This window comes from Rhinichthys klamathensis, unplaced genomic scaffold, assembly GCF_029890125.1.
Source record: "Rhinichthys klamathensis goyatoka isolate OS25496 unplaced genomic scaffold, OSU_Roscu_1.1 h1tg000098l_1, whole genome shotgun sequence".
NCBI lineage: Eukaryota > Metazoa > Chordata > Actinopteri > Cypriniformes > Leuciscidae > Rhinichthys > Rhinichthys klamathensis.
In genome coordinates this window covers 4917257-4942500 of record NW_026606637.1, presented here as the reverse complement: position 1 = coordinate 4942500, position 25244 = coordinate 4917257, and the positions used below count along the sequence as shown (strand labels likewise).

Below are 25244 nucleotides of genomic sequence, written 5' to 3'. Positions count from 1 at the left end.
AATTGTGCAAGCTAATTTTTTTCCATTAGATCTGAAAAACATATACATTTACCCGCCCATAGACCCTCCCCTCAAAGAAATCAGGACAGAAGTGGTTAAAAGTGCACAAAAGAGAAGGATTAAAACACCAGGTGTAAACGGGTATGTGTCTCCATCGTCTACTTGTGATCCGATCGACCAAAACGCATCTTAATACAGGTGTCAACAGGGCCTAAATGTCAAAATGGCAGCGCCCATGTCGACCTGCTTGATGAGTAAATTAAATAAAACACATTTTTAAACATATTCATTAAAATCGGCATGAAATGTTAAATGTTTGTTATTTTGACGTATATCCAGGTAAAACGGCTTCTCGACCAAGATTTTTATTTTTTATTTTATGATATCCATCTCATGTTAGTGACAGGTTGTCCCGCCCTGGTGCCAGTGAACACTTCATCAGAAAAGAGAAGAGATGTCACTGCAATAATAATAATAATAATATTTTGTATTAAAAAAAACTCATTTTGATTTCATGGTGACTTTAAAAATGCTATTCATTTATTTATGTAGGCCTATACAACTTTTTAAATAAGCAAAAAAAAAAAAAAATCTAATAAAAACACCTTTAAATCCGTTCAGAGCATTCAAATATAATGAAAAGTGTTAATTGGGGTGTATCTATATGCAGGGACCACCACCCAGGCCACAGTGGGACGGTCTGCTGTGTGTATTGTAGATGGGATCTGATGGCGAGGTAGTGGAATGTGTTGCATGCGTGCGGGATTGAACCAAACCTCATGTAGGGGGGGACGTTTGACCCTGACAAAATATGACATGGTTTGTGTCTATTTTTCTATTAGCATTTTAAACATGTTTGAATTTTTGTTTTAGATATTTCCCGCTTGTATATAATTTAGCTTTATACGTCGAAAATACACGTCATGTATGATTAATTAGATACGCCATCACCCTGCCGCCTGACTGCAGAATGGATCGTTCCTCAGTAGGTGGGTCTACGCTGCGGGCAACAGAACCGAGATCAATGAACCAGGCGATTTACCGAAACTGGTCGGACGAGCCTAGGTGGGAATAAACCATCGATCAAGAGCGAGCTTTTTATCAAGCAGAAATATTTATCTGCTCAAGCACGGATTATCACTTCACTCCGAAGCCAACATTAAAGTGTGCGATGTGGAAAATTTACAGTTCTCTACTGTAACCTAATATCAACTGATTTTGAGAGTAGATTTTTTAATTCATCGTTGGGTCACATAATAGAGGGGAATACAGGATGATCTTCGCAAATACGGCCAATCCACTGAGAACTTCGTCATATCGAAAGCAGGTAGGTAAAGTATGGCATTGCAGTTGTAATGATGATAGAGAGTACGGGATGGACTCGCAGTGGGTCAGTAGATCCTTTACCTGGGACAGAATGTATTTAACTCCTCTTGCTCGTGCGCGCTCGCTCACGCACAGCGGCTGTGTCTCAACATCTAGTGAGCTGACTAGATAGCATTTTAGGGCGCGTGCGGCGTTTTTTTTTATCTTTGCTGACTCGGAACGGGATTATGATGGACAAAATTTATGCACGCACATTTAATGCAAAAAAAACAAAAAAAACAAATGCTAAGTCGCTATGTTTTGAGACGCGGACATTGCCTTTAAAGCATTTTTTTTTATGTTAATCGTACACATTTATGTTAATTTGGTGTATTACACAACACCACTTCATTTGACCTACAGTTGCACAGTGTAATATTTATAAAGTCTGTTGACAGAACTGAAAGCGTCTTTTTTTCAGCTTTGGGATGTCACACTGAGTCTAGAAATAGAAATGGGACCATAACAAAGTGTCATTTCTGTAGATGTTCTTCACTGAATTACCCCTGTCGTACTACATTTGTTGAATAAATTGTGTAATAATAATGTTACTGTCTTTTTAAAAAGAAGAACATTAGCATGCTTGGTGTTAATGAGTGAAGGGAGATGAGGATGAGAGAAGCCTGAAAGTCTCCCATGGCAACTTGTGTTAGTAGATTCTTGGGTGTATTATGAAGAATCTCCGCCTAATTAATATTCACGAGTTTTCCAGCAATTGGTGGGCCAACAGTGGGTGTGGCCTGCGGAATTCTATTTAAACATTGCTTGCCTATACATCCCAAATCTGCAAATGTGAGAATTTATAGATGTCACACACACACACACACACACACACACACACACACACACACACACACACACACACGCCCTGCATGAAATCACACATTTATGCATTTGCATAGGCGTTCATGTGGTGGAGCTGAGAGTGATGGCTACGATAGAGGCAGCAGAAGTTAATGGGCTTCAGGATTTCACAGTTTATAGGAACCATATGGTCGAGGATGACTACAGCGCATAGCTCAGGACCCAAGGGACACACCGACGTATGAGAGATGGCTTGGATATTGAATGTGACCCCCCCCCCCCCCCCCCCACATCCCTCTCCCATTGCTTTTTCTATATCTCAGTTAACCTTCCCATGACTTTGTTATTTTCCCTATTGATAAAACTGGACATGTTGCCTTGAGTACTTTTTATACAGCACTTGAAATCAATAGATTTTCATCATGAAAGGCAAAAGAAAGACAAGAAAGTGTACGAAAATGATCATCTCCTTCATTCATTCGACAGATTGAAGAGAAAATTAGGACAGGATCTCCATCTGTCTGTCCTGTTCAACTTTCTCATTACATTTTGTGGATGAGCTCTATGAGTTGCTCAGTTATTTTCTAATGTTCCTCTAAATCATCCATCCATCTCAGCATGTGATTTTCATGCTGTTGTGGAAGGAAAAGTGGCTTGATCTCTTGCCTCAGTAATTAACAGGCACTAACAAGCTTATGGGGTCACATCCAGTTTCACCTCAGCGCACAAGTGTGCGAGTCACTCATGTGGAAATGGGTCAGTGTGTCAAAAATGGAGAACTCCCACTAACCCAATATAGTTACAGTCAGGTGTCCGCACACATACTGACTCAGTTTTGCATGCATGTGTATATATATATATATATATATATATATATAGTTTGCATGCTGTAAGAGCCACTGTCTTTTTTAACCGCGTGTGACGTTTTGAGGTTTTGCCGTCACTTTTGTGGTGATTTGGTTCTGTGAACAGTCACCCGCTGATGTTTAACAGGCAGCCATTTTGTGACGGCTGAGAGAAATGGAGCCGTTTTAATGAATGACTAAGAAACAGGAAGTGAGTCAGTGATGTGGGCTGTGGTGGCCGCTGCTCGGGGTGGGAGAGAGGCCCACACATCCTGTATCCCAGAGCGCTCCTGTATCATGTGATCTTTGTCTGGAAAACATTCCTTCCTCTTAGCTAAAGCAGATTTATGGAGAAATCGCAACTCTCGGTTTGAGTGAACATGCCTCAGTCTGTGGTGAGTTTGGTACTGCGGTTTGGTAATGAGACTCTTGAGTCAAACTCAATCCCCAGAATACACGACAGGCACTGAAAGGTGAATAAAAGCATCATTTTCAGATATCTCTCTAAATTTTCTAAACAGTAGATGCATTTTCAAAATGGTTCGACCTAAAATGAAAATTCCATCATGGCTTAAGTTAAAAAAATCTTTCAAAATGTAAAGGAATAGCAGAGTGCACACCACAAATATAACATTAACGTCACAGTGAAATGATATTGTTGGAATCACTTTCAGAACGTTTTTTTTTTCACGATAAAAACATTGACAGCCAATCAGAATCCATCCTGCTTTAAAGAGCTTGAGTATTTAAAGTGGCAGATGACAGAACTTCACCTTGTACTTAGAATTAATAGAATGACATCACACGTTGGTGTGGACACTTAATATAGTTATTAAAGTTATCTTTATTGGTATCGTTCTTGGTGTGAACGGGCCTTTTTGGCAAACATACTATTTGCAGGATGTGCTACTTATGCTAAGGTTAAGGTTAGAGTTAGTGGTCAGTCAGCACTGTGATTGACATAACAAATGAGAACATTAGAATTGACTGTGGGGCGGGGTTTGCGTTGAACTGATTCGAGAAAAGAATTCATTCGCTAGGAGAGTAATGTCTCAATGTTTCACTATTTAAATTTCGGTATCTTCCTCAAACAAAGCTATCGTATGATGTCTGAAGACTTGGAAAGTAGCGCTTAAGTCGTACGGACCACTTTGAAGGCCCAGTGAAGTGCCTTGAAATGCGCAGCATTATTCAATGTGTTGATGTTAGTTCCACTGAAACAGAAAGACAGGGCGGGACATATCGATTATCAGCTCCTCCTCTTTTTTAAAATAGCCAATAGCGTTTTGTTTATTTCACAGCTCGACCAGAGCTGTTGAGCTCTGCAAAGCCCCAGTTTCCTCCTAATCTCTAACTGTTTCTTCTCCTAATCTCCTCAATATCGCTTTACAATATAGCATTCTGTGGAGAATTCAAATGGGTCCGATTCGTTTTATGGTCTGCAACGACTCGCGCATATGATCTGCTCTGTGCCATCGTGTGGATGCTGCGGCGGTTCACGTGACACTAACGTGAAACCAGACTTCATTCAACCCAATGGAAAGCATAATTACACTGTCTGAATCGTTCCCTATCCCCTATATAGTGCAGTATGTGACATTCACCATGTAGAAGATAAATGTGTGAACAAGTGACTGATTTTAGAGCTTCAGCCTCTATTTGTAGTGTTGGGGGCAGGACGCTTTAGATTCTAGAGAGCATTTGATTGGACAGAAAATCTGAAGAGAAGTTAGTTAGTGCAGGGTGATGTCATCAAAATCATTCATCCATATTATCCATATTGGCGGAAGTGAGAGACTGTAAGTTTTGAATGCTTGTATATTTCAAATGTGATTTTTTTTTGGAGCACACTAGCTTATAGATAACCTAAGGCTAACATTTTCAAACTAAAAGCCAAAAAAACTTCAATCATGATTTAATAGGGACTTTAACGGTAGCTTTACATCTTGTTTGAAGCTCGAAAGCTTTTCATCCTGTTCAATTTAATTGAAAATTTAATAAAAAGAGAAGCCAGCACATTCTTGAAAATATCTCCTTTTGTGTTCTACCGAAGAAAGAAAGCCATATGGGTTTGGAACGACATAAGGGTGCATAAAGATGCCAGCATTGTAATTTTTGGATGAACTATCCCTTTAATCATTGCACATTGTGGCAAGCGTTGAAAGAAATTGATGCCGCATTAGGAATTTCTCCAAAGTTGCATGGGCTTTCATCCAGTGAAATAATCCCAACACATTCAGCTCTGGAGGAATGCGTAGATTGGACTGATATGAGAGTTGAAGGGCCGACTGTGCCTCTAGGCCTGTTTGTGCTTCGCTTTAATGGGAATTAGACTGTAGGGAGCTGTGGATGTGGGCAGACTCACTGGCGATGGCTGACTGTGTAATAATAACACCAGTTCACTACAGATAGAGTTAATGACGAATGGAGTCTGACGAATGTTTTTGAGGGGAGGTTGAGGTGGGGCTATTTTCTTTCTATGATGATATTATTGTGGTTATTTTTCTTTCCTTTTAAGAAACTCTATAGTGTTTGGTGCTGTAGCAGAAAGAGAAGTTTGTCCATGGTTTGATTTGGAAGGCGCTATTTTTGTTTCTACCCCAAAAGTTTCAGTTATGTGATGTCATCTTCTACGCATTTCCATTTGTCAAATCAATGAAATCTTTGTTCTCCTATGACAGCCTCCTGTTGCTCCGCCCACCCTCCCAATGGCCCCGCCCAGCCCGAGCACCAATAGCAGCACCAACAACAGCAGTAGCAGCAGCAGCACGACCGGCTGGGAGCAACTCAGCAAAACAAACCTCTACATCCGCGGGTTACCGCCAGGAACCACCGATCATGACCTGGTCAAACTCTGCCAGCCGTGAGTATTTGCTGTTATGTCATGACAAAATCACCAGTAACTGTCCTGGATGTATGTTCAACCAAATAAATGCAGTTTTTGTTCTGTTTTCCTCTTGGTGTGAGATTCTGCACAGCACAGCAGGGCCTGTTGTCTGTTAACAGCTTGAATGTGTGAGATTGTCAGAATTGGGTCAAGTTATGGGATAAACCCTCATGAGCCCCTGTTTACCCTGCAAACATCCTCCACAATCAGCTTTTTCAAGACTATACCTCTAATAACCAGTTAAAACCACCTCACTCATGTCAGTGATATCATAGCCTGTAACATACGGTGGACCAGTAGTGCACAACACAATGAAATCTAAAAAGCAAACATATTCACAACACAACGGAATCAAGACACAACACAACGGAATCGCCACAACACAACAAAATCAAGCACCACGTTTTCGGCAAACTTCCGGTATTTCTCTTGAATCCAACACAAAAGTGACTTAAACTGCAATTCATCGACTGGCCGCTAGAGACAGGCTCCAAAAGAGAGTCAATCCCATAGAACCCCCATGTTAATATGCCCAACTTTACAGCAGAAAAAAATATGTTTACAGCCTGGTACAAAAAGTGGTTTTGGTCTATATAGTTAATTTTGCCCTTCATGACAACTGTGAGGGGGGTGATTTTTTTTTTATAACTTTAAATTAAAGTTTAAATTATATAAAGCCTTAAATTTCTGCATAATAAAGGGTGTGGTCACTTGAGTGACAGGTGGATTGCCGCTGCTTTCACTACTAGCCGTTTGTCTGCTGTCTGTTAGCCGTCACGTCACCTCAGCTATTCCCGCCTATTTGCCCATTTCCGGTTATCCGGGAGTGACGCGCTGCCAAGATGGCGACTGCCTGCTCCGAAATTTGGGGTTTCAAAAATGCTCTTTAGAAACCTACGTGTGATGTCACGGACACTACGTACATATTTTTTTCACAGTCTATGGTTTTCGCTGGCGTTCTGGATGCTTTTCACTCGCAATCTTCTGCTCATTTCATGAATCGATACATTAAGATTATCTGGATATCAAAACATTCAATAAAAATAATTTGTTAATTTAAAAATCAATTACACATATTAAGATCGCATCACTTACATAGAGAATCTCTTGTCGTGTCCCAAGAAAATATCAGTTTTTCGGTGCCGACACTGCCCCTTAGTGGTCGGGAGCATTTACGTTGTGTTGTGGCTTGGGCTGTGCACTTCTTGGCCACCGTAGTCACATGATTCTCATCAAGTCAACATGAATTGGTGTTCACAACCGGTTTTACTTGGATAAGTCTAATGTGTTCCCAAGTTTAATAGGATATTCAACAAAAAAATGTTTGCGTAGAACTTGATTTTCTCAATTACTCTGTGCTGGACATTGTATCCCTCAATCCAATGCCTTATTTCTGCATTTTGTGATTTTTGCAAAAAAAAAGTCTTTCTTTACTCGTTATTTCAAAAATAATTTATCATTGTAAAGTCAACCTAAAATGACATTCGCAACTGTTTTACATTCTGGAAGCTGATGTATTTATGAGTGAAACGGGATGTTCAACAATAAAAAGATCATAGCTTGGGACATGGCTTTATCCACCTGGAATTGGTTGGATCATGAATAGTGTATGTTAATTACCAGGATAAAGAATTCTGGAGGGAAAATTAATAAGTACGGTAAATAAAGTGCAAAAGTTCTTATTCACTTTTTCAGCGGCCTTGGTTCTGGTACTTGATTCATTGGTTCCGCACATTTTTCCCAAAGGGTTTAAAAAAAGTCTTTGTTAAAGTGGGTGGCGCTTAAAGAGATTTCTTTGGGAAATGTAGTTTTTCACCAGGAAAACATGATTATTTATAAAAAATAAGTAAAAAAATGCAGGACGATGGCTTCAACAAAAGCATATTCAATCAATCAACAACCTCGTAGCTCACAGTAGTCTTTATAAACTTTATAGATAGGGTTTTTCTCATTTCATGTTGACTTTTTTAGTATTTAAAATATTCAGTATTCATTTAGTTTTAGCAATGTAGTTTTAAAAGAATTAGATTCTATTTGTTAATTTTCTGTTTTTAAACTAGAAACCATGAATGTGTAATGAGATTCTTTTAACGTCAAGTGTCGGGTCGGCTATTTATATATCAGGGCTTTCTCCTCTAGTTATTCTACACAAGCGTAGAATACGCTTCACGCATCACCCTCTAAAACTCAACACACACACACACACACCAATGAGTGTCTGTTTGTGATCCTCTGGTTCATAACAGCCATTCTGCCTGCAGTATTAGACCAGCAGCCATGATTCAGCAGTTACTGGAGCAGGAAAAGTCACAAGTTCCTTAAAATATTGCTGTTACTGCTGTTACTAATTTCATCTTGCTGAACACAATGGAATATTTGGTCGTTTTATTATGGACACCCATCTTACCATCGAATTTCATATGTGTTTATATCGACGAGAGTGCTTGTTTGTGCAGAGGCTTTCTGATCCCGCATGTATTCCGTTCAAACATTCCCACTGTGGGTTCATTTACTCCTCGCTGCCCCCGGGAGACCAGTCATCACCATGGTAATCCTTCAAATTGATTCGAAAGAGTCAGATGGGGGGCCCATAATCCTCTTGGCTAGTATTCTAGTTAAAAGTGAAGCTCGGGTCATATGTACATTATAACTATACTCAGTACAACCGGATTCATGCTTATGATCACAACTGTACATTTTGGTTAAAACTATGAGGAATGTGTCAGTTCAGCGTTGAGGTATCGCAGTGACACCGTAACCTCGCTTTCCAGAGCCGCTTTAATCACAGAGAGTGACCGTTCATGGCAAAGCCGCGGATTGATTTGCCTTGATCTGCATCAGGCAGAAAAACAGCGTCGCTCTGGGAGCTTCTGACGGAATTCTGCCGGTGGGGGCAGGAAATGGGGCGTCCCCGCTGGAGCGCACGGGTCAAGGCCAAGGTCGCGCGCTCCTCTGGCGCGTGGAGTCTTGTGATCTGTGTGTGAAATGTGATTGGCTCCGCTTTTCCCTCCCTTTTGACAAGGCCCAGGACGCGCCCCAAAAATGCTGTTTAGTGTTTGCTTTGCAGCTCTGCTGAACGTCACACTGAATACATATTTATTCGTCTAAGCCAAAGTTTTAATGGCACAGGAAGGTGGTTTATAAATATATGAGCGTATTTAAGTTTCAGTTTGGAAATGGAGCCCTCGGTGAAGGTGAATGAAAAACAGTCCTTACCCTGTCAGCACTCCTGTCACAGCTCTTTCCTGCACAGCCTTCGTGAGAGAGACATCAATAAATCTAAGCCAGCAGAAATGTGAATTTATTTTGGTGTAGCAGTTAGCGTACACTACTGTTCAAATGTTTGGGGTCTGTAAGATTTTCTTTTTTTGGAAAGAAATAAATACTTTTATTCAGCAAGGACACAATAAATTGACCAAACATGACATTAAAGACATTTATAAATAAAAAATAGAATAAAAAAGTACTGTTCTTTTGAATTTTCTAGACATCAAAGAATCCTGAAAAAATACACATTTTGGTTTCCACGTAAATATTAAGCAGCACAACTGTTTTCAACATTGATGATAGTAAAAAAATATTCTTGAGCATCAAATCAGCATATTAGAATGATTTATAGGATCATGTGCCCTCACAGGAATAAATTACATTTTAAAATACATTGTAATTATATTTCACAAAATTACTGTTTAATTGTATTTTTGATTAACTAATGTTAACTAATGAACCTTATTGTAATGTGTTACCGAGTATGTTTTACAAGAAATACTAATACAGTCTTTCTATACTTAAAAATTTCATTTAATTCAATGTATATCTGTCCATCCTTCTATCTTACTGACCCAAAACGTTTGAACTGTCGTTCCAGACGTTGTGCTTTGGTGCTTGTGTGGGAGATTTGGGTTTGATTCCCATATTTTGTCAAAATCACATGTTCCCTCTGTCTCGCCGTCCTTTCTCTCAACCATCATTCCGAATAAAAAGTGTCAGAATCCAAAATAGCATATTAGTGTACTATTTCTGCAATAGGCATTGAATGACTTGTATGCATTGAATGCTCTTATGACCTACTACATTTGACAAATTGACTCTAGGTATCCCACAGTGCAATGCCTCATTGTATTAGCAGTGTGACAAATAAGCCAGACATACTATTTTTACTAAGTCTTTAACATTTAATTAGTCTTCCAAAAAAACATTTTATTAAAAGTGTATTAACAAATAAAAAATGCTGGACGCCACTTGGAGAATTAAGTATACAACACGATGAGGTCTTGTGGCAGCTTTGTAGCATACTACCGTTTGAAATGTTTATAACATAATCCGTACTGTCTCGCGTACTATTTAAAAAAAATAATGTGTAAAGATGTGTGAAACCATATGAATTATGCAAAGATAATAGCATGCAGAAAGCAGTACGCTAGTATGCATTCACTTACTCCAGTGTTTATCCCTTGCACTGCACCATTAATGGCGAGTTCCTTTTCACACACACACATGCGTGCGCTGAGACAAGCGTTTCCTTTGAACCGTGGTGATTTGTGCGCTGTAATAACAGGTTTCTCATGGACACTCCATTAAAGCAGCTCAATCCTCGTCTGTCACACAGTGACTCTAAAGCACCTGGGCTGTCAGCATCAAGTGTCCGTGGATGATTCTGTCACAAGTGACTCATTGTTTCTGAATTATTTGCGTTTCAAGCTGACTTTAAAAGCTCTTTCGGGTGGTGTTATTTTTTCCCAGCTCATGGATTATGGTAGATCTTGTGTTTCATGTCCTTCGGGTCGTGAATTCCTGTGCTGTTGTGTCATTTGACACATTGACTGACTCGTGTTTAACTTCTTCTCTCATTGCCTTTCTCTCTTTTTGTCTGTCTTGAATAGATATGGTAAAATCGTGTCCACCAAAGCCATTCTTGACAAGACTACAAACAAATGCAAAGGTTTGTCATGTCACTTTATTCTTACTTGTATGTGTTACTAGGGTCCAAAATGAACACTCTCATATCATTCAATATAATATATTACGTGGCACAATAATACATATAATAGTATAGAATAATTAAAATATGGTACTTTTTCTTAATCGACTGACAAAAAGTTCATTTTAAACCCTGTGTGTTACCGTGGTTATACCGTGTTTTTTTTGTGTGTGTTTTTTAAATAGTACCATATACTCTACCGTTTAAACGTTTTGGTTTGGTGAGTTTTTAAAATGTTTTTGAAATAAGTCTCTTATGCTCACCAATGCTGCATTTATTTGACCAAAAATGCAGTTACTTAAAACGGTAATATTGTGAAATATTATTACAATTTAAAATAACTGTTTACTGTTTTAATATATTTAAAATGTAATTTATTCCTTTGGTGGTAAAGCTGAATTTTCAGCATCATTACTCCAGTCGTCAGTGTCACATGATCCTTCAGAAATCATTCTAATATGCTGATTTGTTGCTCAAGAAAAATTGATTTATGTTGAAAACGGTAGTGTACAGTTTTTTTTTTGCAGGATTTTTTGATGAATAGAAAGTTCAAAACAACAGCATTTATTTGAAATATAAATATTTTGTAACATGTCTATCACTTTAATGCAAATTTTGTCAAAAATAAAAACTCTTACTGACCCCATACGTTTTGAACGGTAGTGTAAATACCATAGTACATCAATATGGTTATAATTTAGTACCATTGTGTTTGTCTGTACTTTGGTATTATCATCCGATACCATCACTAACTGATCATAAAAAAAGATGTGTGGTTGGTCTAGCTTTTTGCTGTAGATTAGTTAGTATGTGGTAATGTATTGTGTCCTCTTCATAGGATATGGGTTTGTGGATTTTGACAGTCCAGTGTCCGCGCAAAAAGCCGTCACAGCACTAAAGACCAGTGGAGTTCAGGCTCAAATGGCCAAGGTGAGTCATCCATTTTTGACATTACTTCCTCTTCCTAAGTAACTAGTTCATGACCCGTCTCTGAGGACGATTCAGGAAATGTCAATCTAAAACATTAAAATTTAACCTCTGGTGTCTATTCATGTGTGTTTCTCCCTCGTTTCCTCTCTTCCACACACACATTTCCTGTGTATCTTTGTGCCACAGAGAAGTGTGTGTGTAAAACTCCTGCTGTGACCTTCTCCCAGGTTCTGCTGGGTTTTTCTGCCTGCATCTTCAATTTTTAATCTGCCCTCTTTTTCCTCTTCCTCCCCACTGTCAGCATATTACTCTTCCACTTCCCCGTAATGCGTGTGTGTACCGTGTAAACATGTTTGACGCATACATGTTAAGGAATGTTGACGTCTTATCCTGGCCCGCCCTCGTTTCTGCTGAGGCATCTAGAATAGCGAGCTGAGATTCTGCCCTCAGCCAATCAAACGTCAGATTGAAATCCAGCTTGTAGTGTATCGTGTGTCCTTGTTAGCTGAGAGGCGAGTACAGAATTGTATTGCGGCTTCACAAAGTACTTATGCACCACATCACAGCATAAATAGACAGAGAGTATAAACCGCCTGAAGGTCTCACCCTTGAGTCACTGGACACATGATTCTATACAAATCGAAAAATGAATGAACAGATGGTGTGTGGCTTATAGTTACAGAAGAAGAATAGAATTGCAATGCGTCAGGATATCTGCTCAATCAAGTGCACTGATAAATGCTGGTTTTGAGTTTATTCAGACGACCTGCTTCTTTATTATTTGAACTGTAAAATAAACGACTAAATTATCACAATATATTTTATGTAATCATAATAGCATTTCCGCTTATCCTTGAGTGGTAGTGGTAGCTAAAAGGCTTATCATTTAATGCTAGCATGCTAATTGCCTCAATATGCAAAGGTTAGATTGTAAGCTAAATGAAAAAAACAACAACAAAGTTAATTTGACCATTTATAGTTTCAGTAATATATGATATGTGACAATTTAATTACATTAACATAATGTGGGATTAAGACAAAAAAACAAGTGTTTTTCTATCATTGTAAAATGTTTGAGCCACCAAATTGTCATAGCATGCTAATCAGTCCACACTATTCTAGTGTATCAGGCTAATACCCTAACAATAAGCAAGGTTAGTTTTTTAGAGGTTTTTAAAATATATAAAATGACAAATGTTTAATTTGACTATTTATAGTTTCATTTGGTGTCATTTAAATACCTTTACATTTTATCATGATTATGACTAAATGCAAAGTGATTTTCTATTATTTTTAATTTCTTAAGGCACCGGATTAATCAGACATGGATGGTTAAGCTTGTAGGTTAATCAGTTAACAGTATATTAAGCTAAGAGGCTAGTCATCTCGCAGTATGCTAAACCAATAATTAGTCTGCAGTATTTAAAGCTAGCAGGCATTAAAAAACGTAACTAACATTAAAGAACTTAGAATGACAAATGTTTAATTTGACCATTAGTTTTGGTAATATGTGATATGTGACGTAATTTAAGTACATTCACATATTTTCATAATAAAAAAAAAAAAAAAAAAATTAACTGTCACCGTCCCACAGGTGGGACGTTTGCCATTATATTTTTAAAACAATAATATCTTAGTGAAAACCTTAAGTAATATTGACAAACTATATATCATTTGAAAGCTTACAATCTCTAGTTTCCATATTTGGTGATTGATTTTCAAAATAAATTACAGAGGAGCCGTAATTTATAAATTTGTAACAAGAATATTTTCATACTCCTAAGGTGTGTTCAGACCTTTATTTTGAAATAGCAATGAACATGAAAAATCATGAAAAAAATTGTAGAAACCTAGTTTGTTTTCATACCAAGAGTTCAAAAGATAGCATCCATTCAATTATTTTAGAAAAAAAGGTCTGAAAATGTTTTAAATATAAAGAAAAAAATAATAAATTCACCATTTGTGATGTGGCAGCGAGCTATGACGCACATGCGTGTTCTTTGTATGTGTTTATTAGAGGTTGAATTCATATCAAAATCTGCCAAACTTCCCATACTACTTCTGAATAGGATCTCTACTTCATAAATTGTATGAAAATTGTGGAAATAATGGTTCATATCACTCAAAACACATATGGAAATGGAGGCGCCCTTATATGGGCAGTAATGGAGTCTGGTTGTGACCTAGTGAAAAAGTTTGGTACAGCGCCCAAACAAAATCTTACTGAAAGCTCATTTTTTGAGATATCAACCTAAAATTTTAAACACAACTTGTTCAGATTTTTGGCTTTGATTTCTCTGCAGTTTTAGAGTAGCCCAGGTTTTGAAAATATATATTTTATATAAAATATGAATAATTAATTTTTTTACATTGTACATTTCCATAAACCCAAACTTCTATAACTTTTTTTCTGTTTCACTTTCTTAATTTATTTCACTTCCACATAAATCTGCCAAATGTCTTCTTTAAAACAAGACCAATCTTACGTCTATATTCCAAAGCATTCTTGAATTACAACCATTTATGTTCGAAATGTGCATTTTCATGTCTATTCAAAAAAAGGGGGGTGACAGTTAAGGCACCAAATGAATCAAACATAAACAGCTAAGCTAGCAGGCTGATCAGTTTTCTATGCTAGCTTGTTAATCGCACAGCAGCAAGCAAGATTAAGCTTACAAGCTAACTGAAAAAAAAAAATAGAATGACAAATGTTTCATTTGATGATTTATAGTTTCTGTATACATTAATGTATTGTCATGGTTAAGAATCTATACACCACAAAGTGATTTTCTATCATTTTTCATTTTTAAGGCACCAAATTAATCAGGCACAGATAGCTAAGCTAGCAGGCTAATCAGTTAGCAGTATATTAAGCTTGCAGGCCAACCATTTAAACTGAACATGAAACGGAAGTTGCAAAAGTCTTTTCATCTCTATTGTGATGTATATTAGAGTGAAACGGCTTTAGGAATGAGAAAAATGTAGGGCAGGATTTGATTTCGTCCTTCGGGAATTGATTGGATCGTAGGAAGTTGGCCATTTCTAACTAAATGGAAGCAGATCTGAATGCAAGTTTGCAATCAGTTGTGGAGGATATTATGTTGTGAGACATACGTCATGAAGAGAACAGATGTCGTTTCTAGGGGGAAGGGGAGGTTAACGCTTTTGATTAAAGATTATGAGTGCACATGAATAAAAATAATAATAATGATGTGTATGTATAAATCATTTATAATAAGCACTGCAACATTCTGTAAATACATTTAGATTTCACAGTGACTTTAACCATGCTAAGCCAGCAGGCTAATCGTCTAACAATATGCAACGGTTAGCATTTAAGCTAAATAAGTAACTTTTATAAATGTGCTTTAAAAAAAACATTACTGGTGTGCCGTGTGCGTGTTGAGACAAAACAATGGTAATAACATTTTTTAAGATCTGTCAGTGCAATTTGCTTTCAGTTAAAAAACAGATCAAACATGCATTTTCGTCTGGGACTAGACTTAAAGGGTTAGTTCACCCAAAAATGAAAATTATGTCATTAATGTCCTCACTCATTTGTTATTTTTGGACCAAAATGTATTTTCGATGCTTCAAAACATTCTAACTAACCCACTGATGTCACACGGACTACTGATGATGTCTTTATTTCCTTTCTGGACAAGGACAGTATACCGTACATACATTTTCAATGGAGGGACAGAAAGCTCTCGGACTAAATTTAAAATATCTTAAACTGAGTTCCGAAGATGAACGGAGGTCTTACGGGCTTGGAACGACATGAGGGCGAGTCATTAATGACATAATTTTCATTTTTGGGTGAACTAACCCTTTAAGCCTTGTCTGTGAAACTGGGGGTAACAGTAGTATGCTAAGCTAGCAGGATAATCAGTTACCAGTGTGCTAAGCTAACCGGCTAATCGCCTAGCAGTAGGTTTATGAGCTAACAGAAAAATCATATGACAACATTGCTTTGACCATTACATGAAGTACATAAATGTCTTTAGACTCTCTCAGTCCTCACAGTGGCTATAATGTCAGCTGAAAAGACATATGAAAGATGGTTAATTACGTGTGTAATATCTTGTTGTGTGTTTCATGTTTTCTAAATACAGCAACAGGAGCAGGACCCAACTAACCTGTACCTGTCCAACTTGCCCGTGTCTATGGATGAGCAGGAGCTAGAGAACCTCCTCAAACCCTTTGGACAGGTCGTGTCCACCCGAATCCTCCGCGACACTAATGGAGTCAGCCGGGGAGTGGGCTTTGCCAGGTTAGTGAGACTACTGATTTTGTGTGTGTATGTGTGTGTTTACGTGTGAAACGGGGTCAGATTTACACCGTTCATGCATATGAATGTTTTGTGAAATTTTCTGTCTTTATTCCTCTGTATTTCAAGGATGGAGTCTACAGAGAAGTGCGATGCCGTGATCTCTCACTTCAACGGGAAGTTCATTAAGTCCTCCTCTGGGATGCTGGGTGAGTATTCAGCACAATATTCTTGTGGTGTAGTCTATATGTAGGCTACAGACTGTAAGCTATATAGTCTTTGTCTTGAGTACTGTTAAGCTAAGCATGTGTGTGTGTGTGTGTGTGTTTTAGGTGCATCAGAGCCTTTGTTGTGTAAGTTTGCTGACGGCGGTCAGAAGAAGAGACAAAGTCAGGCTAAATATGTCCCTAACGGACGAACCTGGACACGGGACGCCGAGGTGAGACTAGTAAGTCCTGTTCACAATTGCGTATGTGTGCTGTGCTGACGGTGACGGCAGGTGAATGGGTGTGTATTTGTGCCTTGAAGCATAATGAGCCATTCTTCTTACATGACTTCATACGTCATCCTTTGTTTTGTTTCCAACTATTGTACTATAGGCTAATTAAATATAATAATTGACATATATTAACTGTCAATTGTATAGTGAAACTGGCTTTATGTGTATGAAACCAGCTGTGGTCAAAACCAATTTTTATTTTACTTTCTTTAGAGTGGAATGACCTTGACCTATGACCCCAATACCACCCTTCAGAATGGGTAAGAACAGCTTAAACGTGTCTTCAATTTATTTTTCACATTATTTTCAGTTTATAATGTTTATTTTCTACGCTATTCTACAGAGCCCAGCAAAATGCGGAAAAAGGAATTTGTTTCTAAGACGTAATAGTTAATTCCCTTGTTTTAGTTTAATCGTTTCCATGTTGTACTGATTCGTTCCCTCATTTTTATTTAAACAGTGGACACATTGTACTGATTCATTACCTCATTTTATTTATAACATGGCCAAATTGTATTAATTTGTTCCCTCGTTTTAGTTAAACTGTGGCTACTGATTCGTTCCCTTGTCTTAGTTCGGTTGTGGCCACGATTTAACTAAATTAAAACCGGTAAACAAATTAGTTAGTTTATAAAGTTACAATTATGGATTATTTTTCTTATAAAAAAGCATCTCTTCGCTTCAGAAGGCCTTTATTAACCCCCTCGAGCCGTATGGATTACTTTTATAATGGATGGATGTGGTTTTTTTGGGGCTTCAAAATCTCAGTTACTATTCAGGAAATTGAGTTTGGTTGAAAAAAGAAAGTCATATACACCTAGGATGGCTTGAGTGTGAATAAATTACTGGATAATTTAAATTTTTGGGTGAACTAACCCTTTAATACACCAACCAACCCCACAATTCTCAGATGTTTTTCTCTGATGTCATTGTGCAATTGCCATTAAAAAGTTAAATGATGTGTAAATGTCATATAGACCCTCATAAATATTGTATCCTTTTTATAATGTGTTTATAGGTACTATGCTGCTCCTTATGCTATGGGGAACCGGTTAATGGCTCAGCCAGGAGTGTCTCCATACATCTCTACATACCAGGTACCGCTCTTCTTCACCTCCCTCAACTTCACGATCACGACTAGCACCTGCTTTCTTGCTAACATCTGCGTTTGTGTCTCCAGGTACAGAATCCTTCATGGATGCAACATCAGCCTTACATCATGCAACACCCAGTAAGGCCAAATTATTCTCACTTTTTTTCTTTCATCTCTTTATATCTCTCCATTTATTCAACAGGAGATGACTCACACAACCAGTGCTGCTTACACATAAGTCAGAAAGACGTGTGTGTGTGTGTGTACTGTATTTACACAATATTTCCTGTTTTTGCCCTATTGTGGGCAGAATTTCTCTGTTATTTAGTGCTGGATGTCTCGCTCTTTCTCTGCAATGGCTAAATATAATTGTTGTATTCTGTTTTTTTTACTCAGGGAGCCGTTCTGTCGCCCTCTATGGAGCATGCCATGTCACTGCAGCCGTCCGCTATGTTGGCTCCCCTCACCCAGCAGATGGGCCATCTCTCTCTGGGCGGCACTGCAACCGTATGATCCTATCACACAGATTGCACTAATATGGCACAGGCGTATATGCTAATTAATAAGTAATATTAACACCTGTGTTTTTAATAAAGCCACATAATTCTTTTCTCCTGCAGTTTATTCCTGCCAACACAGCAATGCCAGGAGCTTACATCCCTCAGTTCGCCCACATTCAGCCCGCTACCATCCATCCTGAGGTCAGTCCTACACTCCGGTTATCAATGACAGTTATGCCGCAATTATAATCAGCATATATACCACAGACTGCTATAGTTTTCTGTATTGTCAAGACGCCTGTACAAATTTTGTTGATCTTGCTTTAAAAAAGCTATACTTGTTTTCAGAGAATGAAATTATGTTTGTTTTTTTCTTCTATTAGACAGGCTTTATTTTTGCTACCAAATCATAAGCATAAACCTTGTATAAACCTCATCATATTTACAATACCATTCAAAATGTTGAGGCTGGTAAGATTTGTTGTGTTTTTGAAAGTCTTATGCTCACCAAGGCTACATTTATTTAATCAAAAATACTGTAAAATCATAATATTGTGAAATATTATTACAATTTAAAATAACTGTTTTTTATTATACACATATATATATTTTAATTAAATTAATTATTGTGATGCAAAGCTAAATTTTCAGCATCATTACATTATCTTTACTGTCACTTTTGATCAGTTGAATGATTATAATATATTATATTACAAAAAAAAAGATTAAAGGTGCCCTAGAATGTTTTTTTTTGTTTTTTTTTATAATGTTTCCTGGGTTACCCTTATAATGTTAGTATGTTTTTTAGATAAAAAATAATCATAATTTAGAAATAAATGGCATTTTTCCTAGCCTGCTTTTAGCCTCTGATTTGAACACTCTGTTTGAAGGGGCGTGTCTGCTGTGGGATTCAGTGTAACCGCGGCCACTGGTGTGATTGGCTGACATGCTTGCATATGAAATAGCTACGCATTACATGTGAAACTCTCTCCCGAATACTTTTACTACTGCTATTATACGTTTTTACTATAACAGCTATCGAGATTAACGAATAGTGAGATGTTTTTAAAGTATTTAGATCTATTCCCATCACATAAAATGTTGCCGTGATGAGCATTGAGCAGATGACGTGTTGATCGCGAGAATGAAGATCTTATCATTGCAAAGCAGTTTCTGCACTCTCTCTGCTTTCACCAATGCAAACACGATGATGTAAATACAGTAAGAGCTTCGTTGTGCAGTAACGTGCGTCATTGATTTCATAACGAGTTTGGCAAGTGTCCAGATAAACTCGCGCTGTGTGGAAAGATTGTTCTTTGATCGCTTTCTGTATATAATTGGTTCACAATTGAAATACGATTATTTTCATCCTACTAAAAGAAACGATGTGAAGCTGATATTTTAGTCACTGGCTTGACTTACTGATGCATAAACAGTATTGAACGATTTTGAGAGAAAGATTACCTGTCTGAACTTGAACAATTACACAGAAAGTGTTGCTTGGTAGCTCGATCCGAGGCCAGCTCTGTATTGGCCCAAGTTGAGGAAACAGTCGGTGAAATGTTTGGAAATTTCCAGAGAAAATAAAATTAACCCATTGTTTCTTCAGAGGCTCAGATGAAGGAACTAAAAAATACTTTTGTGTTCATGTGTACATCCACACTGAGCAACTGCCATGCTTCGGCTGCGCAGTTCCGCCTGGCATTGAGGGCTGGCATTATGCAAATATTTGGAGGCGTACATATTAATGATCCCGACTATTGCGTCACAGTCGGTATTGTGTGGAGAACCGACCGTTTTTCAGGGGTGTTTTTTATAAACGTGAATTAAATGAGAACGCGAAAACAGTCCAGTTTGAGATTCACTCTATGTCATGTCCATGCACTGAACTCTTGTTATTTGACTATACCAAGGTAAATTCAATTTTGAATTATAGGTCACCTTTAAGAAAGATAGACTTTAAGAAATATTCTCTGGAAATGACTCATACAGTTAAAGTAAATTTAGCTTAGATTATTATTATTATTATTGGAAAACCACACATTATATTGAAATAAATGTTGAAATGTATTTGTTTTTTTCCAGCAGGAAAGTGGTGTACAGCCACAAGATGTGTCCTCTTCGGATCCTTCATCGTACTCTTTTCAACCCAACAAGCAATAAAACGGTATTTGATTTTCATCTTTTCATTCTTGTGGTGGTCAGTGTTCTGTTCACTCACTCTCATCTTCTGTCAAACCCATATGACCTCCTTTCTTCTGTGAACACTTCTGAAGTTGTAGAATGTTGACGGTGCTCTTTCCCATACATTGAAATCCCATTCACTGGGAAAGCAGTAGCCTCATGGACGTCAAAACCTTGTTCGATACATTCCACATTTGAATGAGATTTTAGAGATACAGCAGTTCAAATTTAAGACAAAGCCATTTTGTGTCTTCAGAAGACTAGGAATACAGCACACAACTCTTATGTACTACTTTTATGGTACTTTTGGGCATTTTGGGACTTTGAAAGCCCTGTCCACATTAGTCTCGCATAGCTAGACCTTCAGACTGATGGAGTCCATCACAGCTTTCATTGGCCAAGGACCGCCCAAGAGGACGCCTGACTGACATGTAAAGCAACCAATCACAGTTTGTTTTGTTCAGCGTCATGTTTAGAGGCGTGAAAATGTAAAGTCGATGTCCTTACAATAACAGGAAAACTCTTGGACATATTTTAAAGAGTCTACGGCATGAACTTCACATGCTTCACATACTTTTGAAAATCCAGCATTTAGTTGATCATGATAAGCACTCAGTGTCACAGTTGTAAACACGACGGCTTCCTTCTTCCATGAGGGGGTTTGGCATCACGACGGAATTCAACCAATCGGATGACGACTTGGAAACTCCTGAAGTGTTTCCAATTTTGTGTGCCATATGCATTTCTGGAACCGTCTGAGACTGAGAATGTCCACATTATCTCTCTAGGACGTACTACAAAATCACGACTTTTTGTGTTTTACTGAAGAAAATTAAAGCTATTCAATTAAAATGAGTCTTAAAAGGATTTTGAGTCGACATTAACATAATTCCGGAACACCGCTTGCACGTCCATAGTGTTCAGTATTTGACTAGTGTTGTTTTTTGTTTCAGGTTCTGAGATCAGAGCCAGACTACCGTACGAGCCGTTGCTACGGTAACAACGTTTGCTTTCTCTTAGAGGAAGTGACATCAGAGAGGAAGCGACGCTCGCGCACGGGTTCCAGAAAATTTGTCCATGATTTAATCATCTACTAAAAGAAATCAACAAGAAACCTCAGAAAACTCTTGTGCAAACATTTTCTCCAACAAATCAAGACAAGGCAATACCACATCAACTATGGACAACAAAAGGGAGCAGAGTTTTATTTTGCTAGAAAGAGGAAGGAGACGATGACAAATGCTTATTTTTTACCGAGAACTTTTAACACAGACCATGTCTGTGAGTAACAGTGAGTGATGATGATGATGATGACACCTTTCGATGCATGTTGTTTTTTTAAATATGGTTTTTATTATGTTTTTACGGACTGTTTCTCAAACAGACAAAAGAAAAAAAATTGCGGTTGCAGTCGAAATGAAGAGGTTTCTGTTTGCTTTTTGGTCTTCCACTCTTTGCCTTTTTAGTAGTTCAAATATTTACCTTTTAAATAAGGTGGGTGGGGTTTAGACTGACTGATGCAATGCTTGCTGGCTATTGGTTCTTGCTCCTGTCTCTCAAAGCAATGGCTTTCCTGTTTCCTTTTTTAATGTTGCTCTGAATCAAACATGATTTGTTTCAGAGATTGTGTGTCTGCTGTGGAGGAGTCTTTCTTTCCATTGAATTCATGTGTAAAGTCTTTCGGTAGATTTAGAAGTGGATGTTGAGACGAGGGTGGGTGGGGTTTCGTGGGAGGCGGGGCATGCGTGGGTGTGGTTAAGATAGCTAAGGTATGTGGGCGGGGCTAATAAAAGGGATATTATGGATTTGGGAAAGCTGACATTTTTCCATCTGTTCACAGGATGATTGCGATTTTTATTTTCAGCGCCATTTTTTATTTATTTGATCTTTTTTCTTCTTTTTTTTTTTTTTTTTTTTTTTACACAACACATCAGGATATCTTTGATGCGCAGATTAAAGGCAGAAGTGCAATGTTTCTTTAGGTAGAAATCAAGAAATATAAAAATGTAACCGAATAGTTCAGGCCTAACAGATTATAAACATACGATAGAACAGTTTTGCAAATAACAAATATGCATTTCTGAATAAATAATGTAAAACGTTCAATTTAATAAATAAATAATTTAAACAAAACAAAAACATGCAACTTCAAGGCAACTACTATGACACTTTCCACCAAAGACCTTTTCTGCCTACTATTGAACACAATAGTATGGACTCCTGCAATAGGTTTAGGTCAAACTGAATGGTAGTTTGTGTCTTTTTTTCGTCAATCTCAGCTTTAATCTAGTTTTCGTAGGTGTGGACACATGAACATCTCTAAGCAGTTGGATGGAAGTAAGACTTGATCGCGGGTTCATAACATGGTTGTAAACAAGGCTTTCATCTGTCTGTCTTACAGTTAGTTAAGCAGATTTCTGTGTGTCTGTGTGTGATTGTGTATTTAGATGTCCAGGTCAGCTTGGCCTTTGATCTACCTCAGAGTTGTATCTGTTGTCTGATTGGTCGGGCTGCAGGTCTATCCTGTCCAATCAGATGTAAAAGCGCCAGCTCGGGAGCTGGTGTCATGCAGAACTTCATCTTTAAAGCGTCTATTTGTCCTCCTCTTTAAAGAAACATCTATGTTTTGTATCTGTATGTCTTTCTGTTGGTGTGTTTTTTTTTTTTTTTACATTGCATTGAGATGTTTTGAGCTTGATTGTGTGGAGAATTTCTTTGTTCTTTTTTTTTTTTTGTCCATTTTATTCCTGATAGGTGCAGTAAAAAAGAGAGAGAGAGGCTTGTATAATTTTTCCTGCATTTGTTTCATTCATTTTTTTTCTTTCAAAAATCCATGTAAACTACCTTCTCTGGAATTTTTTCACTTTGCTGTAGCCTCTCCATGTTTAGAGGCCTAATCTGAAGAACCAAAGTTAAAAATGATCATGGTGACTAATGTGCGTCAAAAAGCAGCACATCATAATTTCATTGGACAGATAGAGTGTCTTTATTTCAGTCAAAGTAGACGTTACAGAACGGCAATCATTCACGCAGTGTATAAATACAGGACTGTTGTTGAAAATATTAATCTTTAAAATTGTTTTATTGAACACCTGCCACTTGCACGTCCAGGCTTTTTCGTTTGTTTTTATTTCTAAATTTTTTTTCTGTTGTGAAAAGAATTTTTTTAATTAAAAGAGCTCAAACTTGTGTTTTTGAGTTTGGTTTGTAATCCTGTGTTTTTTTGGACCTGGTAATTTAAGAGTAGGCTATATTACCACATGCTTAACTTGAACAAACTGTAATTTTATAGGAAATTCTTAATTGTCTTGAAAAAAATATCAGCCATGATATTTATCATAATCTGTAGCAGCTTTATTATTAAAAACAGCTTTATCAATTTGTATTTTATTAGTTACACTATCGAATTTCTTCTTCTTCTTTGCTAATAACCCAACAAAATGATATTAGGCAGTGCAAAAAAAAAAAAAAAAAGTCTTCCAAATCCTTTCTTTACCTAAATACACTTTGAAAAACCTAATAATGATTTAAATTTTTGTGGTGTAGGGACGTATGTGGCGGTAAATTGCATGCACACGTCATTCGCCCGTGCGAAACGTCATATCTCCACACTGAGAAAAGTAGCTTTCATTTGAAAAGTTACTTCAAATTGACTCCAAAACCTTTAAAATAATGACCGTACTGACATTAACCCGTGGGTGGTGCTCTAGGCCATAGTATACATGGTTGTTTCCATTGTCTTATCTCATTATCAAGTCATTCTCAAAGCCTACATCAAGAATAGGCCTATTAAGTGTAATATCAAAAGACTAGATCAAATTCATTTTATGTCGACTCGTAGCTGTAAATATCTGTGGACGAGGGGTTCATAAAAAGGGCGTGTCTGTGTCCACAATCTGTTTGATATTTTCAATAGCAGATATATTTATCATCTAAAGTAACCGGACTTCCGTTTTTTTCCGCCACCTTCAGGCATAGCTACTGAACGTGGAACCAAGATCAAAATATCAGATGGGGCAATTCGTAGATTCTTTCGACTTGAGTAAGCAACCCCCGAGCAAGGTGCTTAAAAGATCACCGAAAACCTTAGTAACTGCATAAAAGTGACAATCATTCATCCTTTTTATAAAATCTAGTTATTAAAGTGACTGTAAATCGTTATAATTTAGGATTGTCTTACTGGCATTGGCCAGCAGATGGCGTTATAGTTTAGGCCACAAAACTATAAGTAGGCCCATCAGCTCAACTCGCACACATCTTTATCATTTTTGTCTTTTGCCTTGATTTTAAACTGTACTGCCATAGAAAGTACATTTTCATTAAGGCCTATATTTAGATAATATACATTTGGCAGTCATCTCTTTGGAAGGTCATTTTGCACCTTTTTAGCTGAGAGGGGCCTTCCCAATGGGCCCTTTGTAATATCACCCTGCTGGGTTTTATCATAAATCCAGGAGATTATGTCTAAGACTCACAGGCACCTTGCATATGTCCCTCTCTCGCACTGTGTGTGTGTGTGTGTGTGTGTGTGTGTGTGTGTGTGTGTGTGTGTGTGTGTGTGTGTGTGTGTGTTTTCCACTGTCTAATTGCCACAGACTCAAACTCTAATCTAAGAAAGCATATCTGCGGTAGTCCTCTTCCTCTGTTTCTAATTCTTTCATTCTCCTTTTCATTGTCTTTAATATTGTTTCTGTCAGATTCTGGCTTCATGATCTATATTAATGACAAGTTCACATTTAATAGCATGTACACCTGTCTCTTTCCCTCCCCCCAGACAGCTGAGAGGACACACACCCTGTATCCTGGTGGGAGTGTGAAGGTTAGGTGCATATATGTGCGAGTGTGTGTGGATGAACATGTCTGTGCTTGAACTTGTGTGTTTGTGT

General features: G+C 37.7%; 1 protein-coding gene across 5 annotated transcripts; it reads left to right on the top strand.

Annotated features, from left to right (window-relative positions):
* The first annotated feature begins 1011 nt into the window (after positions 1–1011).
* On the top strand, positions 1012–23547 carry rbms1a (RNA binding motif, single stranded interacting protein 1a). 5 transcript variants are annotated; one of them, XM_056252776.1, is made up of 14 exons: positions 1012–1327; positions 5696–5877; positions 10785–10843; positions 11721–11812; positions 15928–16085; positions 16212–16291; positions 16415–16521; positions 16795–16841; positions 17600–17678; positions 17762–17812; positions 18065–18181; positions 18295–18375; positions 20260–20341; positions 21312–23547. In XM_056252776.1, the coding sequence occupies exons 1-13, from the start codon at positions 1274–1276 to the stop codon at positions 20335–20337; spliced, it is 1185 nt and encodes a 394-aa protein (XP_056108751.1). In that variant the 5' UTR covers positions 1012–1273; the 3' UTR covers positions 20338–20341; positions 21312–23547. The 5 variants fall into 5 exon arrangements, with proteins under 5 accessions (XP_056108751.1, XP_056108749.1, XP_056108752.1 ...); XM_056252774.1 differs by having other exon boundaries at positions 16415–16530; positions 20263–20341; XM_056252777.1 differs by having other exon boundaries at positions 1013–1327; positions 18071–18181.
* The last annotated feature ends 1697 nt before the right edge of the window (positions 23548–25244 follow it).

Coding starts and splice junctions, on each gene's coding strand:
- rbms1a (XM_056252772.1), top strand. CDS start 1,274: ATGATCTTCGCAAATACGGCCAATCCACTGAGAACTTCGTCATATCGA. Junction 10,844..11,720: donor GACTACAAACAAATGCAAAG/GTTTGTCATGTC, acceptor TCCTCTTCATAG/GATATGGGTTTGTGGATTTT. Junction 11,813..15,927: donor TTCAGGCTCAAATGGCCAAG/GTGAGTCATCCA, acceptor TTCTAAATACAG/CAACAGGAGCAGGACCCAAC.